The sequence below is a fragment of the Populus euphratica genome, unplaced genomic scaffold (assembly GCF_000495115.2).
Source record: "Populus euphratica unplaced genomic scaffold, PopEup_1.0 scaffold138.1, whole genome shotgun sequence".
Classification (NCBI taxonomy): Eukaryota; Viridiplantae; Streptophyta; class Magnoliopsida; order Malpighiales; family Salicaceae; genus Populus; species Populus euphratica.
In genome coordinates, this window is record NW_011500027.1 from 85,421 (window position 1) to 106,964 (window position 21,544).

The 21,544-nt window shown below is 33.0% G+C and overlaps 3 protein-coding genes across 3 annotated transcripts; 1 reads left to right on the plus strand and 2 right to left on the minus strand.

The window, feature by feature from the left end:
• Positions 1–8,601: 8,601 nt before the first annotated feature.
• LOC105142222 (DTW domain-containing protein) lies at positions 8,602–9,816 on the minus strand. Its single transcript, XM_011049743.1, has one exon. The coding sequence runs from the start codon at positions 9,332–9,334 to the stop codon at positions 8,609–8,611; it is 726 nt and encodes a 241-aa protein (XP_011048045.1). The 5' UTR covers positions 9,335–9,816; the 3' UTR covers positions 8,602–8,608.
• A 405-nt stretch (positions 9,817–10,221) lies between these two features.
• On the plus strand, positions 10,222–13,976 carry LOC105142223 (amino-terminal glutamine amidohydrolase). Its single transcript, XM_011049744.1, has 6 exons — positions 10,222–10,516; positions 10,941–11,046; positions 11,273–11,350; positions 11,506–11,633; positions 12,945–13,069; positions 13,531–13,976. The coding sequence occupies exons 1-6, from the start codon at positions 10,362–10,364 to the stop codon at positions 13,686–13,688; spliced, it is 750 nt and encodes a 249-aa protein (XP_011048046.1). The 5' UTR covers positions 10,222–10,361; the 3' UTR covers positions 13,689–13,976.
• Positions 13,977–17,459: 3,483 nt separating this feature from the next.
• On the minus strand, positions 17,460–21,354 carry LOC105142224 (Adenine nucleotide alpha hydrolases-like superfamily protein). The gene is made up of 7 exons (XM_011049745.1): positions 20,941–21,354; positions 20,500–20,848; positions 20,325–20,411; positions 19,217–19,338; positions 19,009–19,087; positions 18,326–18,717; positions 17,460–18,020 (listed from the first exon to the last, which is right to left on the minus strand). Exons 1-7 carry the CDS (start codon positions 21,237–21,239, stop codon positions 17,972–17,974), a joined length of 1,377 nt encoding a protein of 458 aa, XP_011048047.1. The 5' UTR covers positions 21,240–21,354; the 3' UTR covers positions 17,460–17,971.
• Between the last annotated feature and the right edge of the window lie 190 nt (positions 21,355–21,544).

Genomic DNA, 21,544 nt, shown 5'->3' on the forward strand with positions numbered 1-21,544 from the left:
AGGGAAAGGAAAAGGACAGTGAAACCCTAAATTTGTTCTTTCATGGAACAAACCTTGGATTCCCCTCCACCTTGGGGTGGGCATTTTATTCCACGCATAAAGTTTATCATTTTCAAAAAACATTTTTTTTTTTCAATTTTCAACTTTCAACTTTCTAATTTAGTAGCTAAATACTTTTAAAATCAATAATGGTTGGTATTTGTATTTGAAACTGTATCCGAGCACCTTTCACATTACATGCCAGTTAAATCTAAACAAGGTTGTTAAATCTAAGAACTTGTGGGATCTGCCTGTTTGGGGGCATTGTCCCATGAGATGGGTCCGAAAACAAAATTAAGTATGCTAAATAACATGTTAGACAGTTCCATGATAAGATGCACATCTTGGACTTTATTTTTTTTTGCAATTTGGGGGCAAATTACTATTTATGAGTCCATGTCAGTCATCTTCGACTGTCTATGATCTTGCTATTATGTCATGCAAAGGAGGAAAATATGTCCTCTTTTCGAGAGACAATGCTAGCTGAGTAGTTGCTTAGTTCTGTCGAGTGATTTTTAAGGAAAATTTCTGAAATTAGTGCACAAAAAATAAAAGGATGCATGGGGTATTGCTGTTCTTCCATTATTGTACCACATACTCAACCACCCTAGAGAATTGAAATCTGAAGCTACATTGTCTTGTGCATCGCGTGACACCCTCTTGCTTTCATGATGGATACCATTCAAGAAAATTCGTAAATGGGATGGTGTAAGGTCGATTTAGGGTTAATTATGGATATAATTCACTTCCATTCAAGAAAAAATCAGATTAAAATAAAGAAAAGAGCTGTCTTCTTGAGGAGGGTGATCCAAGAACTTTTGAATCAGCTTGTAACAGGTTCAAGGGCCATGCTTTTGATGATTTAATTCTGATAAAAAATATTGGGTTGCATCCATTAAAAAATTTATTTTTTAAGAGGATTTTCACTGGCAGCCATAATAACAGATAAAACCCAATTATTTGAAAATTAAGAACATAGGTCTCCCTCATTTGGTTTGCAAATTTAGAGGAAAGAAAAGGACTCGAGCCTACAGGAGTTGCTCCATCTAATCATTACAGTCAAGAACCTTGAATGTTACTATTTTTTTAATCCTTTTCCAGTTGCTCCATCTCTCTCGTGTAGAAATAATCATGGCTTGAAGTCACTTGTGGTCCTTTGCTTTGCACATATGGTTCAATCAAATCCTCTACTTCAATTACTTTCCTAGAAAATCCTTTTCCAGTTGCTCCAGTTCCTTTATTTTTCTTGTAATCTGGGTGATTCAAGACCCACCGTTTAATTATCTTGGTTTTGACTGTAGCTATTAATATGAAAAACAAATCATGGGTTAAATTACTTTCCTAGAAAATTAAGCTTGATAAAATATATAAAAATAATAATAAACATGATTTTTAGTAAGATTTATGAGTCCAATGATCTTAGTAAGTCAATCATTAGATGATGCTGTTTGATAGCATAATAATTTTTAAAAAAAATTGATTTATTTTAAAATAAATATTAGATTAATATTTTTTTGATAATTTTAATGTATTTATGTTAAAAAAATCAGTTTAATTTATTTTTTTTAAAAAAAAAACCCTTCAGCCTGCCTCTTAAAGATTCCAGGCACATATCGGGAAAGGCAATCTCTTGAAGGGAGCATACAAGAGGAGATGTGACAGACCCATTAGGATTGCGACAAGTGGAAGCTCTCGTGGTTCTATCATCCTCTTTGATGTGGTAGATCGTAAGCTGATTGGCATCCAATTCTTCGACCCCGTCACCCTATTAAATTAGACATTTTATTTTTATGCATGCATGCTTTCTCTTGAAAAATCTCCTTTGAAAAGTACACTTTGTCCTCTAATTGTTCCCTCTTGGCTATCATTATGTGCATTAAAAATATATATATAATACTTGATTAAATGATGATAATCATGAAAGAAAATCAGTAGTATTATTTAAATTGTGTATTAGTAGTCTTGTATTACTATGATCATAGTCTTGCTATAATGTAACCTAAGAAAGTGGATTGCGATGAATGTTACGTATTATATGTTTTTTTCAAAATATTTATTTAAATTTTTTATTTTCATGATTTTGATGTATTAATACTAAAAATATAAAATATAAAAAAATATTTTATATGTTTTTTTTTTAATATTTTAAAAATATACCACACCACAATATTAAACATGAAAAAATAATCCAACATAAAAATGATGTCATAATTAACCTAGAGTTGGAATAAATCTAAGTAAAAGCATTTCTAAATATATTTTATCTCAGGAAGTTAATCATTAAGTCTCGGCTAAAATGCATATTCCAAATAGTTAACCTTTGTATTAAGATATATTATTTCTATGCATGGTTAAGAAATTAAATTGAGCATATCAGTTTTATTAATTCATTAAAAAATTGTCTAGGCACTTGTTGCTTGCTGAAGCGAGCACCTTTTTTCGCAACGGTACTGTATAAAAGCACGAAATTATTTTTAGAAAAATAAATCTATCTGTTTTGCATTTATGCATGCATAATCATATGTAAAGGGGAATGAAGAATAATTTTAAGGGTAGTAATTTTATATTGCTCATGTAATAATTATTAATATTCTCTTAGTTATTTTATAAATTTATTTTAAAAAATAAAGATATCCGACCACGTATAGAAATCATAAACAATAATATTTTTATCACTTTTGATATGTTGTGGATTTTATATTTTAAGATATTTTTTTAATTTATTTTTTTATATTTTCAGATCTTTTTGATTATTAATTTTAAAAATAATTTTTTTAAAATAAAAAATATTATTTTAATACATTTCTAAAAAAACATTTTAGACTATAATCGCAACTATAATTACATTTTATGTTGTTCAAGAAATAACTATTAATTTTTTATTATTTATCTTATAAATTTATTTTATAAAAAAATAAAAATATATAACTTGGAAAGAGAAATCATGAACAGAAATATTCTTATTTTTTTTATATAATCTAATATCCTAATATTATTTTCCAATTTACATTTTCTAATGATCTCAATCAAAGAATTCTATAACTATTGAAAAGTTCCATTCACTCCTTGTTTTTCCTCGAAACATCAAATCAATATTTCTTAGAATCCAAACCAAACCAAACCAAACATACATCAATAATTGACAAAGGTATTTGTTTCCAATGTGACTCTCGTCTGTTTCCTTGTGAATTATTGAAGAACTCGCACACCTTGAGCTCCCTCTCCTCCTATCAAAACAAATTCTAAACATATTTTTTTTAATTTTTTTAATTTCAAATGCTGTAGGGGACCCGATTAAAGGGTGATGGTTATGGAATCTCACAGACATGTAGGGACAGGTCATGTCTGCGTGAGAGTAAGCCGACCACCACCATGGTATATACGTACGGTGTACAAGAGATAAAGGATGCTGCGATACACTTACAATCTTTACTCCTCCTATAAAATTCTTTACCTCTACGCAGACTACTTTGATTTCAATGTGTATTGTTTCTTAAGTTTTTTTTATTTAAAAATATATTAAAATAATATTTTATATTTTTTAATAGTTATTTTTAAGATTACTCCATGGAAAAACTAAAAAAATATAAAATCAAAGAAAAAAATAAAAAACTTCAATTTTTTTAAAAATACTTTTAAAACGTAAAATTAAATAAGATGGAAGGATATTTAAACTGAATTATAAATTTTTATTAATTTTTTAATTATTTTAATATGTTAATATTAAAAATAAATTTTTAAAATAAATAAATATTTTAAAATATTTTTTAATAATATTTTTTAAAAAATAACCACTAAAATACTCATAAACATTATCAAACAAGAAGCAAAGACAACATCATGGATGTCTTGGCACGTTTTTCTCGTGGTTTTGGTAAATACAAAGACGACATTGGTAAGTATATTTCTTTTTGAATGTGAAACCAAGACCCCAAGTTTTAAAATCAATTTTCTTTAATGATTATTATTAGCTTTAGTATTATCAAACTCAATTAAAAGTCTTAAACAAGAAACCATGAATTGAGGCAAGGATTTTGCAGGGATCGAGGATTTGGATGGACACATGGAGCACAGCCATGTTTCCATGGGATGCCATGGCGGCACCACTTTACCACGACTGAGGGGTCCAATGATTTTCTATGATTAAATTAATTCTCAATATCATGCGTTTGAACAATAGTGTTAGGATTTGTAGAGGTCTCAAATCTCAATATTTTCCACTTTTGACTCCATTTTTGGCTGGCATCTGCTGGAACCCAGTTCGAAAAGTTCCATGTATTGTTTCAGTGCAATTTGTGTTAAGATTTAATTCATAATTGTGATGAGTGATTGATTGATGGGATGTATAAATCAATTTCCAATCTCTTATTTTTATTTATTTTTTTATTTATCAGGATTTAGATGCTAATTATCTAAAGTATACCAACAGTATGTTAGAGAATATAATAATAATGATTTTTTTAAAAAAAATTTATTTAAAAAATTTTAAAATTATATTTATTTTTTATTTTTTAAAATTTATTTTTAATATTAAAAAATAAAAAAATCTAAAAATTAATTTGGAAAACAATTATTTTTTAAAAAACATTTTTAAAACTAATAAATAAATAAATTCTATTGTGTCTTAAACTGTTATTGCCTGTGAAAAAACATAAAAAATATAAAGACAAACACAGACTTGTAACCTAAACCTCCCCGTTAATAGAAAAAAAAAATGATTTCAAATGTATTTTCTTTTTCTTTTTTCTTGGTGGATCATAGAAGAAATGAGAGCTTTTGATTAATCCAATCCATATCTCGATCTTGTGTTATAATTTTAAAACGATAGCCGTTCTAATTAATACAGAAACAAATTTAAATTCAAATTCAAATATTTTCTATTTTTTCTATAAGATTTATTAATTTTATTCAGTAAAAAATAAACCGATTAATTATATAAGAAATAGTAGAAGATAATAATACACACAACTTCAGCTCAAATCAAAATAAAGCAAAGATTAATAGGTGTTTGGAAAAGAGATTGTACTAGTATTTTTAAATATTTTATTTTTTTTTTATTAAAAATTAATATTTTTTATATATTTTGGATCGTTTTAATGCGCTAATCTTAAAAAATAATTTTAAAAAATAAAAAATATATTATTTTGATGTATTTTGGCATAAAATTTTCTAAAAAACAACCACAACTACATTTCTAAACAGGACTATATCTTATAAAAAAAATGTCAAATAGCTAAAATAGTTGATAAACCAAATTACCAAGCCAGTGCATGCATGAATTACTTATTTATGTTGCTTACATTACCTTGAAATCATAATCATAGTCGAAAAGTCTAGATAAACTTGACTAGTTGAACTAAAATTCAATTAGTTTAAGATTTTATTTGGGTGAAGTCGCAACGATATAATTATTTCATTAAAAGTCCATTAACTGTCAATCTAATTTTTTTTAAAAATAATAAAAAACAATATTATTTTAATATTTATAAAACCTTTTCCTTTTCAATTCGGATTTGATAATAATGATTATAGTAACTATGACGCAAAAGAAGAAAAAAATCAACCCCTCTTATTCGTTACATGCTTCTGCTATATTGAAAGTTGAGATTATTAAAGAATTATCTCAATCCAAAAACTTAAGCTGTTAGGTAAGGTTTCAAGATATGATTTATATTATTCTCTAACACACCTCCTCAAGTAAAAGCCCTTTGGGTTTGAAACTTGCACATATCCATTTTATCTTATGCTTAATTTTTATCAAATAAACGAGGGTGATGAGATTCGAACTCATGATCTTTTGATCATTAATGCTCTGATATCATGTCAAAAAACTATCTCAATCCAAAAGTTTAAGTTGTCATGTAAGATCCTAATATATGATTTATATTATTTTCTAATAGAAATGTTATCTTGTTCCATGCTTTGATTAACCATATTTTTTTAAAGAAATGAGAGCTTTTGATTAATTGATATCTCGATCTTGTTTTATGGTTTTAAAACGATAATTGTCCTTATTAATACAAAAACAAATTCAAATATTTTCTATCTTTTTATCAGATTTATTAATTTTATTTGGTAGAAAATGAACCAGTTAATAATAAAGGAGATACATACTAGAAGATAATAATCCCTCTATCTAATATATACAACTTCAGCTTAAATGAAAACAAAACAAAGATTATAGGGTATTTGGAAATGTAGTTGTACTTGTATTTTTAAAAAAATTAATTTTTTTTACTAAAAATAAAAAAAAAATTATATGTTTTGGTGCGTTAATTTTAAAAATATTTTTTAACAAATAAAAAAACTATCATTTTAATGTATTTTAGAATAAAAACACTTTAAAAAATAATTACAACTACATTCACTCATACACAGACATAACAATATCTTATAGAAAAACATTAAATAGCTGATAAATCAAATTATCAAGCTCATGCATATATGAATTACTGAATTATGTTGCTTACACTACTTTGAAATCCTAATCATAATTAATAAATAAGTTCAATAAATTTTATGAGTTGAGCTAGAATTAAATTAATTTAAAATTTGATTTGGATAGAGTCTTCATGATATAATTATTTAGTTAAAAGTCCAGATTAACTAATAATTTATTTTAAAAAAAAAATCAAAAACAATATTATTTTAATATTTTAAAAACTTTTTTTTTTCAATTTAAATTTGATAACAATCATCATAGTAGCTATGACGCAAAATAAAAAATAAAATCAACTCCTCTTGTTCGTTGCATGCTTCTACTCTATTGGAAGTTGGGATGTCATCTTGTTCCATGCTTTGATTAACCAGAGTTTTAAAATTGATTACTCATAGACAGCATCTAATGTCATAGGAAAATCATTAGGGTTCATGATAGCATCATTAGTGGCATCCCAGCATAGACTATAGACAATGCTGATTTGTAAAGCGAAACCCTAAAACTATAAAAGAAAGGCTAAACTGCTGGAGCTATCAATTATATCAACAATAATGATTTTGTCACAAAAAGAAGAAAGGAAATGTAAATAAATGTCCCGAGGACAAATTGATTCTGCAGTCAAATATTCCGGTTCGATATTAGTGTTTTTTATATCTATCTAATTCCTTTAGAGCGAAAATAACTTTCCATTTCGCCATGCTGTGTTATGATTTTGAACAGAAAAGAGAACGCACAAAACAAAAACAAGTTCATAAGATATGATGATAATGATTCTTTAGACATGAAAAGGATGTATTTCCTTGAAAAGACTAGGAGATTTAGAAGCAAGGCCACACACACCCACACAGAGATCATAATTTGGTAGTTTGGGCCAGGGAGCACTTCAAGTTTATAGCCTTCTTTTCGAGAGTGAAATGCCATCTCCACTGTAAACCAATCTTATTACACTAGATCAACGTTTTGTTAGCTAGTTAATTGTAAGATAATATTTTTTTTAAGAATATCATTTAACCGAATAAATGAACAGATCATTAGATTAATAACGTTGCAATAAACTATGCTTTAATGCCTTAATTAAAATTTAAAATCTGTAGAGGAGATTGCTCTACAGTAATGATCTCTCAGCCTCAGCTTCTTGCGAACAACTTGATATGAATTTAGCCGACATTGAATTTTCTTTTATCCTCTAGCTTTATCTCTGTATTAACAAGTTTCGGTCCTAGATCTGTAAGTGAGAGTTTTCACACTCGAATTGTAAGAGTTTCCAGCATGCGAAAACCAGGACTGCGAAAATGGAAGCAAATCTCCATGTGCGAGGCCCAAAGCTGTAATGATGAATATATGAGATACATGGGGGGCCCTCCTCCTCCTCCTCCTCCTCTACTTGCTGATAATTCTCCTGAATTGATTTTCCATGATGAACATGGCCTTCACTTGCTGGGAAGGGGCCCTTCATAAATATAATGTGATTGAAGCAACATAACCTACCCGGGGTTGTACTAACTACGAAGAGAAATAGATACAATCCCTCCCTCCTCCTCCATAGCAGAGCACCTTTTTCACTTTCTAAAGACATGACTCCACTGTCTGCCTCGGATCAATAGCATGTGCAGGGGTGATGGTGTGGGGAGCCTCTTTTGGTGATTGTCATCCTTGTGACCACAAAAAAAGGGACTGAAAAAGCAAATGGGATTTCACTGTAGAATCTGTATTGATTGAGACTGGGCTCTCTCTTTACTAGACATGCATCATGACCCTTGTATCATGTATTGTCTCACCTGCTTGGGGCATCAACGGTCCCCTCCTCCTTCCCTCTCTATCCATGGTTTTTTCTTTTTTCTTTTCTTGCCCATGGAGCTTTATTTTGGTGCTATTTTCATTGAATTCCTCTTGGCATTATCCTGCATCATAGTGTGGGATGGTGGGGGTCCATGGACCATGTTAACTGGCCCATGGTGTGTTTTGCTTGTGGGTCGACCGCCCTCATGAACAGTGCAAATATCAAGTTTGGAAGCGAAATAATTAACTAGAAAAAAAATAAATTAATTCAACGTTGATTCATAAAATGAATATTGATAAAAGAAGAAGAAGAAGAATCATCCATTTGCTACACAAATACAAAGTTCGCTGCTATCTTTTAGCTTGCTCTATTTGTTTACTTTTCTTCAGCAGCTTAGGCCTAGGCCTCATGGGCTTCAAAAACTGAGCCTGTAATCTAACCATCTCTTTCAAAAGCCCAACTAGTCTATCTTCAATCTCAAGCCCATTTTCCTCTACGACCCCTAACCACCTAGCCACGGCCTCCAAAGTGCTAACACAACCACCGCACGGCTCCTTTCTCAAAACCAGGTCAGAGTCATAAATACTCCCTCCATCTATGCCTCCATCAAACCCATCCAAACACACCCTTGTTGCGAATCTACTCAAATACCCTTCACTAGCACTCACCATCTCCTTAGCATGCTTCCACGTGGCATCGAACAAGATTAAGACAGGAGGGGTGTTGTTTTTTAACGATGTCTTGAGGTCTGATAGAGTTACAGCTGGTGAGGATTGTGAGGGTGGGAATAGGTAGTAGGTGGAGGAAGGGGGTTGGTTTATCAGGGTGTTGGAGGTAAGCCGGCGGGTTATTATAGAGGAGGAGTTGAGGAGTGATTTGGTGAGGAGAGGTGTGGTGTTGAGTTTGTGGTGGGATTCGTGGGGGTGTTGGATTATTATGATTTGTGTTCTTGTTGGGATTGGTGGGGTAGGAATGACGTGGCAGAGGCAAACTGGGATTGGACGGTCACATTTGTGGCAGATTGAACGGCGTTTTGGTGGTGGAGACGGTGGCTTGTTGTCTGGTTCTGGTTCCATTTCCGACCGTGGTGGCGACTTGTGGTGGTAGGGCTGCGGCTCCTGCGTTTGCGAGTTTTATTTGATTTAACTCAAACCCTTGTTTTAAAGAGAGGATAAAAATCACGTGTGATCTCTCAATTTCCAACTGTTAATCAAATCAGTCCTCCTACTTCATTTTTTTAGGAGAGTATATAGATTGAGAGGTTATCAAGACATGAAAATTTCTGTTTAGACGGCAAGCTTGGTAAAAATGATCATCTTTAACTGACATCATATATCAAACAATTTGAAGTTCATCTGTATAGCTTGAGAAATATCAAACAGGAAGAAGAAGAAGGAAACATTGGCATGGAAATCTCAGTATTGTGTTACTGTTTCTTCCACATCAAGTCTTCAAGCACAGCCCAACTATTTCCAATGCTGTCTAAATTCTCTCATCAGATAATGCAGGCTTTGTCTATTGTCAAATGTATTTGTTGTCATGCGAGTGTCTGTCGATATCATATATTAAAATTATATATTATATTCGTCAAACCTAGCTGGACTTTATGATGGATCCTTAAGCTTGAAGACTATGGTTTTACTCTTTATAAAAGCACTCATTTTATTATTTTATTGTATTGAGTGATTATCATATAAATATAGGCATAAACATAGATATAGATCAAATTAAATGCACATAATACATTAAAGTGGTAAATAAATATATAGGTATTGCACTTTCTATTCGTGTTTTATTTGAAAAGTTATTAAAATAATAATTTTTTATATTTTTAATATAAATATATTAAAACAATTAAAAAATATTTAAAATATTTTTTTATATATTTTTTAAAAAATCTAAAAGTTGAAAAAATAGGGTTCAATAGCCCTATCAAAAAGTGACTTAATCAAGTAATATTAGTGTTTATGAACTCGATTTGTTTAAGAGACCATGGATGAATTTTGTGAGTTTGAGAGAGAACACAACAAGAGCGCACGACAAAACGATGTCGGTTTTAAGAGGGCGGAAAGATAAACTGTCGTTTGGTGTTTTGGTAAGAAAATGACACCCTTTCGAGCTTCCATCCAACGTGTCGTTCAAGGCAGCGAAAACAGGCCCTGTATCGAATGCAAAGCTGATCAAACAGGGAATAGAAGCTCGAAACAAAGAATGAGCAATTTGGAGGTTTCCCAGTTCACTCACACCCCATTTTACTGGTACATACAATACTTCAAAATCACTTCTCTTGCATTTTTAGCAATTTCTGAGCAATCCCAATAAGTAAAAATCTGTTCTTTTTTATGTTTTGCGTATGAATTTGATCATCGTGGTCTTGTTTTTTGTGGGGTTTCAGTTGATTGATCATTCTTTTTTTCGCTTACACCAACTATTGTTCTTATCTTTTTATGTCTTGCTAATGTATTTGATCACCTTGGTCTTGTTTTTATGGTGTTTTAGTTGATTGATCATTCTTTTTTTTGCTTACACCAACTATTGTTCTTATCTTTTTATGTTTTGCTTATGTATTTGATCACTATGGTCTTGTTTTTATGGGGTTTTAGTTGATTGATCATTCTTTCTTTCTTTTTTCCTTACACCGACTCTTGTTCTTATTGGTTGTGAAATGTTGTGTTGATGCAGTGAAGAAAATGTTTATTTTCTTCTCAAGAAACTGTGCAAGGATGGTGTAGCAGATGCTGATGGGTCTGATCTTTTTGTTGTTTTCATTTGCAATGATAAGAAACAGGCATTTTTTCTCGTTTTTATTTTCTTGTATTAATGTTCACTTTATTATTGTTTTTGTAGTTAACTTACATTGTTAATGTTATAGTTTCTGATTGTATGTCATTTGGCTAACTTTTTTTTAGCTGTAGGTAATGAAAGCATGAATGAATATTTTTTGTGGTTTTGGTATTTGAGAAAATTTGTTGTCATTTTTTATACCAACTTTTGAACCGAATTTTTTTATTTAGATCCCACTGTGGCATCAAAAGGCTAGTACGAGAGCAGATGGAATCATTCTTTGGGATTATCATGTGATTTGCATTCAGGTGAGAGCCAAACCCTTTTTAGCATAAAATTACTGGTGGTCTGGTAAATTATTCTGCTTTATTTGGGGTTTCAGGATGTTTGAGTGGATTTAATGGTTTGGATGGAAATTTGCTTTTCTGTTTGTATCCATTAAGGTTTAAAATGGTATGTGCAGAGAAAAAGAGAGGGGAACTCTCATTTAGTGTGGGATTTGGATTCAAGTCTTTCCTTTCCTTCTCCATTAGCTTCATATGTCTCCGAAACCATCCGGCCATCATTTCAGCTCTTCTCGGAGTACCGAAGGTAACATTAGCTGTTTAATGAAATCATGATTTCTTCATTAGTATGTCAATGCATTATGAGGATGTGGTTTAGCCAATGTTGCGGTCTTTTTCTCCTGTATGTAGCATGTATGAGCCCAAATGGTCTGTGTGTCAAATTACTACGGCAAAGCAGCCATGGTTTTAGCTCGTAAAAAATTAGAATACTTGTTCAAACCATGGAGGATGAGATTCTTGGCTTTCTGTTGATTGGGCTTTAGCTCGATTCAAAAACAAATGGCTCCCTTTTCACGTCCTCCTCCTGAAAAAAGAAAGTAACAAAATCACCTTGATGTAAGATATGCCATGGCTTTATGAACGGCAAAACTTACCAATTGATGGATCCAGCTTTTGCAGAACAAAATTGAGGATTGGAATGGTTGAAGTTCTATGGTAAAGCATGGCTCTTTTTGTTGCTGGAATATCAGAATTATCTTAGTGAAATTTTCATGCCATCTGGGGGTTAGCTGATCAAATGGCTTTTTTGTGTGGCTTATTGATGGAATAGGCTTGAATTTTGTTGGTTTTGAAGTTTGTAATTTGGTTCCTGAGGTGTTACTTGGGATCCATGGGAGGAAGAGAAGAAGGAAATTTGGAGGATGTCCATGCTGCAATCCAAGGCATGGACAGTAACGGCGGCTGGCCCTTGAGGCTTTAGGTTTCATTTGATGCATCCGCTGACTATGGTGTTAAGAGCATGTAATTAGGGGTGAAAAGTGAGAAAGGAACAAGAATGTTGCTTGAAAATCCAAGGCATGGACAGTAACGACAGCTGGTCCTTGAGGCTTTAGGTTTCATTTGATGCATCCGCTGACTATGGTCTTAAGAGGATGTAACTAGGGGTAAAAAATGGGAAAGAAACAAGAATGTTGTTTGAAATTAAGAATAGTTATGGAAGAATAGAAGATGATTACTGTCTGGGCCTAAAAATTCTAACATAATTATATTTCTCATACCATGGCATCTAAAAGTGGCATTCTTCTCTGTAGTTTATCTTCACGAGAGCACTTTTGCTGTATCTCTGGGACCTAAGAAAGGTTAGGTCGTCCTCATTCTTTTGCTGATATGAATTGAGTCGCTTAGGTTAACTATTATATTCCAAACTACCCTCAGTCATAACAAACTTAAAACTTCTGAATTATGATATGGATTTTATTTTCCTTCTAAAGAACTTGAAGTTTTATCTCAGATGTTCGGCAGTCTCTCAGAGAAGGGTATATACTTATTTATGATGTGAAAATTAAATGTGTCATGATATGATTTCATTGTAACAAAAAGTTTTTCTTGGTATCAGGTCTTTCCGAATTGTGCATGCTCCAATTTTCCTCCGTTTCTTTGCATCTGATAGAAGACACATGAAAGATTCTGTTGGTAATTGGACTGCCCAGCCTCCTGCATATGAACCCATCGTAGCTGAAGGTAAATTCTGTGTACAGCCACGTAAATATCTCTAGGTGCTGGTTTAAAACTTCATAATATTGTTCCATTCATGGTCAGATCTAGAAGTTCGTTCCTAAGGTCCACATGTCCTGTTTGTTGCATTCATATTACATGTGGGTGATATTTATGATAGCCAGTCATTATATTTCCTATGGAAAAGGTCATCAAGTAGTAATGGACTAATCGTTGAAATAGAATATGTACTTTTGCATGGTCTTGTCATACAAGAAACTGATGCATCACTTTTGGTTCACTCTTGTTTTTGCTAACAAGAAACCGCTCAACTTCCGAACTCACATGAGAAAGTAGTTGCAGGTTTTATGCAGTGACATTCCCTTAGTGTGCAGAGTGCAATTCTTTTCCTTAAGATGAACTGCTATAATTTGATTGAAAAGCTATCATTATCAAAAAATTTGAAATTTTTGTATGCATATGTGCAGACGGAACCATTCACAACCTGAATGAATACATGGAGATCCATGCATCTGATGAATCAACAAATATGGAGGCTGATTTGATCAATTCAGTTTTCACTCAGCAACTTGGTGTGGTGATAGGCGAGAATCAGTTGGAGGAATTCTTTTCTCAAATTTCTTGATCTCTATTCAGTTGCTCATGTGCGTGAGTTCATACATGTACTTTTTTTCTTCATTCTATGATGTTGATTATCACTTTTACTGCTGCTGGTTTGTTAATCCATTTGTTCAAGACATTGGGGCGTTTTTGAGACATTCAATGGATTGAGAGAACATCTCATCTATTTTTTCCTAGTGTTACGTTGTTTAGCAGAAAAACGAGCTGTAAGCGGACGTCACATTTTAGCTGTGTATCAAAAACTTGTAAATTGACATGTTCAAAGTATAGATATCTTGATTGGTTTTTTTCAGTGCACTACTTTATGAAAAGCAGTTCCTAATTTTTTAGGCAATGATGCAGTGCTTTATTTCATACTTTAGCAAAATTGTGCTAGGGAGAGCTGATTTTATCAGAAGCACAGTAAGCCTCTTATTGAAAAGAAAAACATACACAAATTACTATATTAAAACCAAACGTTTTATTTTTTATTAAAAAAACAAGAGCATGAAACTATATCTCTGTAATAATGTTAGTACGATGCTAACCAGAGCTTGTTTGTGATTGTGTTCGATGCTTGGTTGTGACGTATTACCATGTTAGGAGGCAAAGAGATGCTCATCATGGCATTGGTCGTCGTGAGAAAATTCGGGAAAATAAAAATTTCCATTAACAAGACAACTTGCCCTTAGTTTCTTCGTTTGCGGTCGCTGCCCCACTTTTTTTCTCTCCTTTGCGGTATATCACGCATAAAACACAGTCATTCAACTGCAACAAAATGAGTTGTCCATTAGAGAAAAAAAAAAAAAAAAAACAAGGAATCATATTAAAAAGAATAGCTAACTCATACCCTCATGCCTCCAGCGCTGCTTGAATGAATATCCATGCATTTAGGAAAGTACTCAAGCATCTTCCACTCTGTTCTACCATCCTTTCCTTTACTTTCATAAAAATCCAGAGGCGTTTTGCTTGCTATTGGGTTTTTGTTCTCATCAAAGACGCATGTAGCTGAGGTTCCAGTAGGCTTCCAGAATCCACCAGGTACTGCTCGACTAGGTCGCGTCCCATTGGGGTACTTTTTGTCCCTGGTAGTGAAAAAATACCAATGTATTTCCGCGTACCTCTTATACTTCTCTGATCATACATAAATCAAAAGAAATTGTTCCATCAGACACATGATTTATGGATCATTATTGTAGCATGGATACACGGGAACAGCAGGAACATTGTTATACACAGCAGCATTAACTATTTAGTATATGAGATCGTAAGAGAAAATAAATAAGCAACCAATATATTTACTAACCAGTAAGGATTGCAGGATGGTGTTCATAAATATTAACCTCATGAATACGATTCTTGGGCAACGCTTCATTCCTGACCTTTTTCATCAAGTACTCCATAACCAACTCTTGATCATTAGGGCAAAACCTCACACCGATTGGTAAGGTAAAAAAATATGGATCAATGTAGTCCCCATCATCTACATTAAACTGACCTACGAAAACCAATTAGTAGCATGTCAATATATAAGTCACAAGTTGGTTAATTGCTACGAGTAAAAATCTTATTTTCAAGGAAAAACAAGACATTAAACTGCTACTTTAGTATAGTAAAATTGACACTCACTAGAGGATCCCGGTGATTGTGGTTGGCCGCTATGATTAATCAAGTTAGAAGATGAACAATCCATCACCATGCCTTTGTTAGGTGAACAAAATTGATAATCAACCAAGGAGCCTGGGGAAATATAAGCATTGCTATTGCCATTGTTGAGGATATTAGCATCAAATTGCATGGCATTGCTGAGGATATTTGCATCAAATTGCATAGCATTAATGCTATTGCTGAGGATATTTTCATCAAATCGCATGGCATTGCTATTTCCATTGCCATTGTTGAGGAGATTTGCATCAAATTGCATGGCATTGCTGAGGATATTTTCATCAAATCGCATGGCATTGCTATTGCCATTGCCATTGTTGAGGAGATTTGCATCAAATTGCATGGCATGGCTGAAGATATTTGTATCAAATTGCATGGCATTGCTGAGGATATTTTCATCAAATTGCATGACATTGCTATTGCCGTTGCTGAGGACATGTTCATCAAATTGCATGGAATTGTTATTGCCATTGTTGAGGATATTTGCATCAAACTGCATGTCATTGTTGTTGCTTCCACGGATACTTGCAACTAATCTCATCATGCTATTGTTGATAAACGTACCAGACAGGCCATTATTTTCCTCCATGATTGAAAGGAAACTTTTCTTGAAAAAGGGTAGAGAGAAGACTAAGTTAATAGCTGAAATCTGTGTATAACAATCAAATCATGTAAGATGAGAATATATATACGAGTGTGTGTGTGTGTGTGTGTGATGCAGCGAAACCCGACTAGTACTAGTACGGAAAGGAAAAGGTTTCCTATGTTTAAGGAATAAATGACAAAGAAAAATATTTAATTGGTTCCCTTTTTTACTGTAGATAAACACTGAGCTATAATTACTGGACTGCGCTTATCTTTCTGGCTTAAAAATCCGACAGTACAAATTAGATTAAAACACAGAAAACTTGAAGTAGTTTAACTGATGAGAGTTTAGATTCTAGACGGCTTGGCACGATCACGGTCTTAAACTTAAAATGGGATGTGGGCTTGGGCCCTCGTTTTTATTTTTTTCTTTAATATAAAAGAATATATAAGTTGCTCAGTGATGATAATTTAAGATTGGAATGAGTGAGTTTATATATATATATATATATATTACTATTTTATTTTGTATTGAATAATAAATAATAATAGTAAAATGAATTTCTATATAAATACCTGTAATTCAATGGATAACATATAATATTTAAATTTTTTACTCAATAGGTTATAAATATGATATGAATATTTAGCTGCATGGGCATTTTTTTTTCATCAAAAAATTATTTAATTTTAATCATTAATTTTTTTTAAAAAAATTATCATTCCATTTTAAGTTCACGTGATTTGAAGCCTAATAATTTATTTTGATTTATATTTTATGGTGTATTTATAACAACAAAAGATATTTCTGCCTCAAATAAAAACAATAAGGACCAGATCGAACACTTCAAAAACACCCCCTTTTTAATATTCATGAGGCATGGGAAAATATGATTTGATTCTTGAAGTTTTAATTTCTTTCATTTTTGCTCCTTGTATTTTGAGGATTTCACATTTTAGTCTTAAAATTCATTTATTTTATGTTTTATTCCTTAAAATTTGAGAGGAAAAATATTTATGAAAAAATAAAAAATAAAAGAGAGAGTAGTTAGTAAGCAATGTTAGGAAATAAAAATATTGTTTTTCTCATAAAAGGGAGATCAAAACAAGTATAATTATTTTTTATTCTACTGTTACAAATATTAACAATACCTTTACTCCCCCTTAAAATGAAATCTCCCTTCAAATAGAAGTACTCCCGTGAGAGTTTGTTTTTGTATAGTCATTATAAGTTTTTGAAACTGGTTTAAAGGTATTTCTTTAGAGATATTGTCTTGTAAAAACATGTTGAAGATTTCGTTTTCAAGGTTGAAAAACTCGAATTACTGTCAAAAAATAAGATGGATAGCATGCCTTTCGTTTATTGAAAAAAAAGAAAAGAAAGGCAACGCGAGAGGAGCAACTATGCTAACGTGACCTAGAAAAATTGTTAAAACCTTCTGAAGAAATTGTAAATACTACAGAATTGCAATTTCTAGCTGCTACTGTTTTGGCTTCAGAATCTTGACATGATAAGAGAAAGTGCAGCCAAGGAGTGATTTCACAAGTTACCAAACCAATTTTTTCTTAATTATTGGTACAAGAGGGAGCACTCAAGTCTCACCTCACTCTTATCTTTGATGAAGGAACCCCCAACTTTCTTTTGCTCGAAATTGTGACCTCTTGTGACAAGAAGATAAGAGGTAACAACTCCTGCAACAATAATGACAAGACATGTTTGTCGTTCACTACAAGCAGCTTGTGTCGTGGCCTCCAGGGAATTACATGAGCATGACGCTCTTATGCGTGCCCTTGCCCACAATGATCACAACTCAGCTCATTTAAGGATATAATTCCAGCTTAAATACATGCTACAATGTTAGTTCATTTCATCAAGAATAATGGTATCTAGGGCAATTATGAATTAGAAGCACCATATGCGGTTATTTGGGAAGCACGGGATTGATGCCAGGTATAGCTGGAACCCAGAGCGGTCTTCCTGGAACTGCCTATAGCATCCAATACCAAATAACCAGTGACGATTAGGAAATAAGAGAATTCTGAAATTAGGCACATGATTCAAGTTTCATCTCCACTGTCTAAAAGCAAGCAATCTTGAATTTGCTCCCTGCAAGAAGAAAATTTCTTTCAGAATTACACAAGATGAGGAATCACATCTGATGTTAGATAACTAGAGCATAAATTTGAGAGAATGCAGGGGGGGGGGGGGGAGCAAACAGGCCTTTTGCATCTAACCCTAAAACAGAGTCAATATTCTGAACTCTGAACGGTGGCAAGCCAAAGCTGTGTGCTTATACTTGTTTATGCCAGAGCCACCAAATGTGCTGAGAGTAAAGATACTTAAATCCCAGTTATTCCCAAGTTATACCTCTAAAAAAGAAAATAATGCTGATGAAAATTGTTGATTCTCACCTTAGCAAACTTGAATTGCTACAATTTCCATGCTTTGCTCTGTCAACCACTTGCTGTGGTAAAAGAGAACAGAAATTCTCCATTGATGAGGGATCCTTGGGAATTATCTGAAACTGGCAACTTGAACAACAAGCAGCATTAAACCTTGAACTTTGGCAACTCTTGAGACTGCTCAAATTCAAGGAATTAAAATTCTTGAGGGGGCCATTGCAAATGGGACAGAACAACTCTGAGAAAATAGATTCATTCGTCTTTAGATTGGATCTCTTTTGACGCCTTCGAATAGCCAAAGGAACATTGCAGTCATCAGTTTCAGGAATCCTGTTGAATTCAAATGGAGTAAGCTTTCCAGCTGTCCGTAAAATTGTGCACTCACGAGAAGAATTTTCTTCCTAGAATCCAAAAGGTTTGTCAGTGACTTGCTAGTTAATATTCAAGAAAATCATAAGCACAAATATTTAAACTAAAATGGAAAAAAGTTCTCTTCTTAAAGAGAAAGCATGATATTCACGCAAAAATGAAAGCAGTTTCAACGTTGAAAAAAACGCAGATGTTATCTGCCTCAACAACTCAAGTAACATTCTGGGTACAAGGCAAAAATGAACTCTATCAAGCATAAACTCCTACACACATGCACACCAGAGGAAACAAATTTTGTTATGAAAGCAACAGAACTTCTTTACCTGCAAGACATTCACAAACGAAGATATCAAACCGTTGATTCCAGAGGGAGGCCTGTCAAACGGTTGCAGAGTCTTTAGACTGCCCTGCCAGGATGAACCACCATTCAGTAGTAGTCTAAATAATTTTACACTGATTATATATCTACAAAGAAAATTAAAGGACAAAAGAGAATCCAGTATGAAATAGCTGAAAGTTCGAATCACAAACCCATCAAGGTGGCACAACAAATTCAGCTCTTGTGAAGTACAGTCACGAAGTGGAAGCACTACTGGTATCTCCCACCGTGCATCAACATATTGTATATCTGCTGATAAAGAATATCCCTGGCCCTGTTAAAAACAATGAGAAAATTAATAAACCGGATATACAGAACACGGATTCATGAAAAGAAGGCCTGCAATGAAGGCATTAAACATGTTTTTACTTCTATGCCTAGCTACATTGATAGAAAGCACTGTGACACAGCCTAGCTGCTGGAATGTGTTATTGAAGTAGTATGTTTTCAGATCGTTCACATAAACTGACTATTCCCCATGGTTGTATGTTTTATGCTTAGCAGCCACCAAATTCTGGACTATGTCTGCTAATGTTAGCAGTGCAATGAAATTAGATTTCATGAAAATGAAATCTGCGATAGAATGAATGTTTGTGTCATTGATCCCCATTCAAATAAAAAGAACATGGAAAGCTCCAACACCACCTCGTTTTCCCACCCTTCCATTTGTCTCAACATGGCCTTGCCAGTTAAATCAAGTGGTAGATTTGTGAAGGTGATCAATTCATAGAACAGAAAACCCTTGGTATAAGGCTTATTTGAAATTGCTTTTGGAATGCCTGTTTTCTTCTAATTTAAACATATAAGGTGTCATCCATATAAGGTAACAATCTATAAAATTCCACCTATAAGTTACGTTCCTTTAGAGATACTACAACTCCTTAAGCTAAGATTTGCTTTATGATTTCAGGACAGACAATCCATATCAACATTATTTCTAGAATAATATCAATAGTTTTGAGTATCATAAGACTTATCCAAAGTATGTAGTAGCATTTTTTATTATTATTTCCAATGCGACAATTCACCAGATATCACTGCCTCAAAAGTGCCTAGAGTGTAGAACGTGTGTCCCGTGCTATTCTTTCTTTTGATCTGAAATTGCATCACTTGATAAAATAGCACCAATGTCCCTTGATTTCCATTTTATAGCCCATTTGCTACTCTATACAATTCACCGTGGAAGATAACTAGTATATCTATATGATTTCACACTCATGGACCTTCAGGACTTCAACTTTAGGCTATTGAAAGACAAACCTTAACAGTTGCTGCAAGGACATGGCAAGCAATCCTTGATGTACATGATCCTAGAATAAGTCTGTTGTATCCATTTTGAGAAGCAACCTACAAAAACAACAAAAAAATAAAATAAAAATGTGCGTGTAATTTTTTATTTTACAATTGACGTTCAACATCACATCTAGAGTTAAACCTTTTGCAAAGCCAACATTCGCAAATGCAGCAGAAGATCTTCTTTCCCAGTGGCATCATTAACAGCATCTAATAACTTAGTCAATCTATCCTTCCCATCAATTGAATCTGAAGCATAGATATTTTCAATTGGAACAACATGCAGCTGTTTTGCTGGTGGGGCTAGATTTGACACGACCGATCTCATATCCTGAATCGCTCCATCAACTTTATCAGAAGAAACTGGATAGACTGCACTTTCATCAATAAACGCTACTCCAACACCAAAAACTGGCAGTGATTTATCCTTACTTGCTTCAAAATTCTTTTGTGCTCTGTCTTGCAACCCATGTACAAACTGTAGAGCTACCCTGAAATCAAATAGAAATATGAACGAGCAGTTTAATAAAATAAAATAAAAAACACACACATGTATTAATTTACAGAGAAAAAAAAGGAAAACCTGGAGGATGGGCCGCCAGAGAAAGCAACAAGAACGTTATCAGAAGGAGAAATCATGGCATGAGAAGTAACAGCAAGCCTGAACTTCCCATAGATATTACTTCTAAAGCAATCAGCACAAAAGCGTGCTTCATCACCGGAAAGAGATCCAGGAGTGATGGGGCTGTTGGTCTTGCACTTGAGGCATAAATTATTAGAATCGTTGGCTGCTGCTAGTGGTGGTGGTGGAGGCGGTGAGTCCGATACTTGGTCACCGTTTTTGTAGCAATTGGATTGGCAGCCTGAGGAATTGCAAGACATTGTTTTGTTTACTTCGGTTGTCTGTGTTATTTTTTGTTTAGGAGTTGTCGAACAGCGGAGCTGATTTAACTGTTTTTCAGGTCCAAAAGAGTGTGTAGGGTTTTGCCTTTGTTGTTCAAGTGAAACTATAGTTATCGGACGAATGGGAAAAGAGCCATACGTCAATTCATGAATAATTAGATAAATTATTTTTATTAAATCTGTTATATTGCTTGTGATTGTAATAATAGTTGTTTTTTGAGGAGCGTTTTGTTTCAATATATATATATATATATATATATATATATATATAAAAAAATATATAA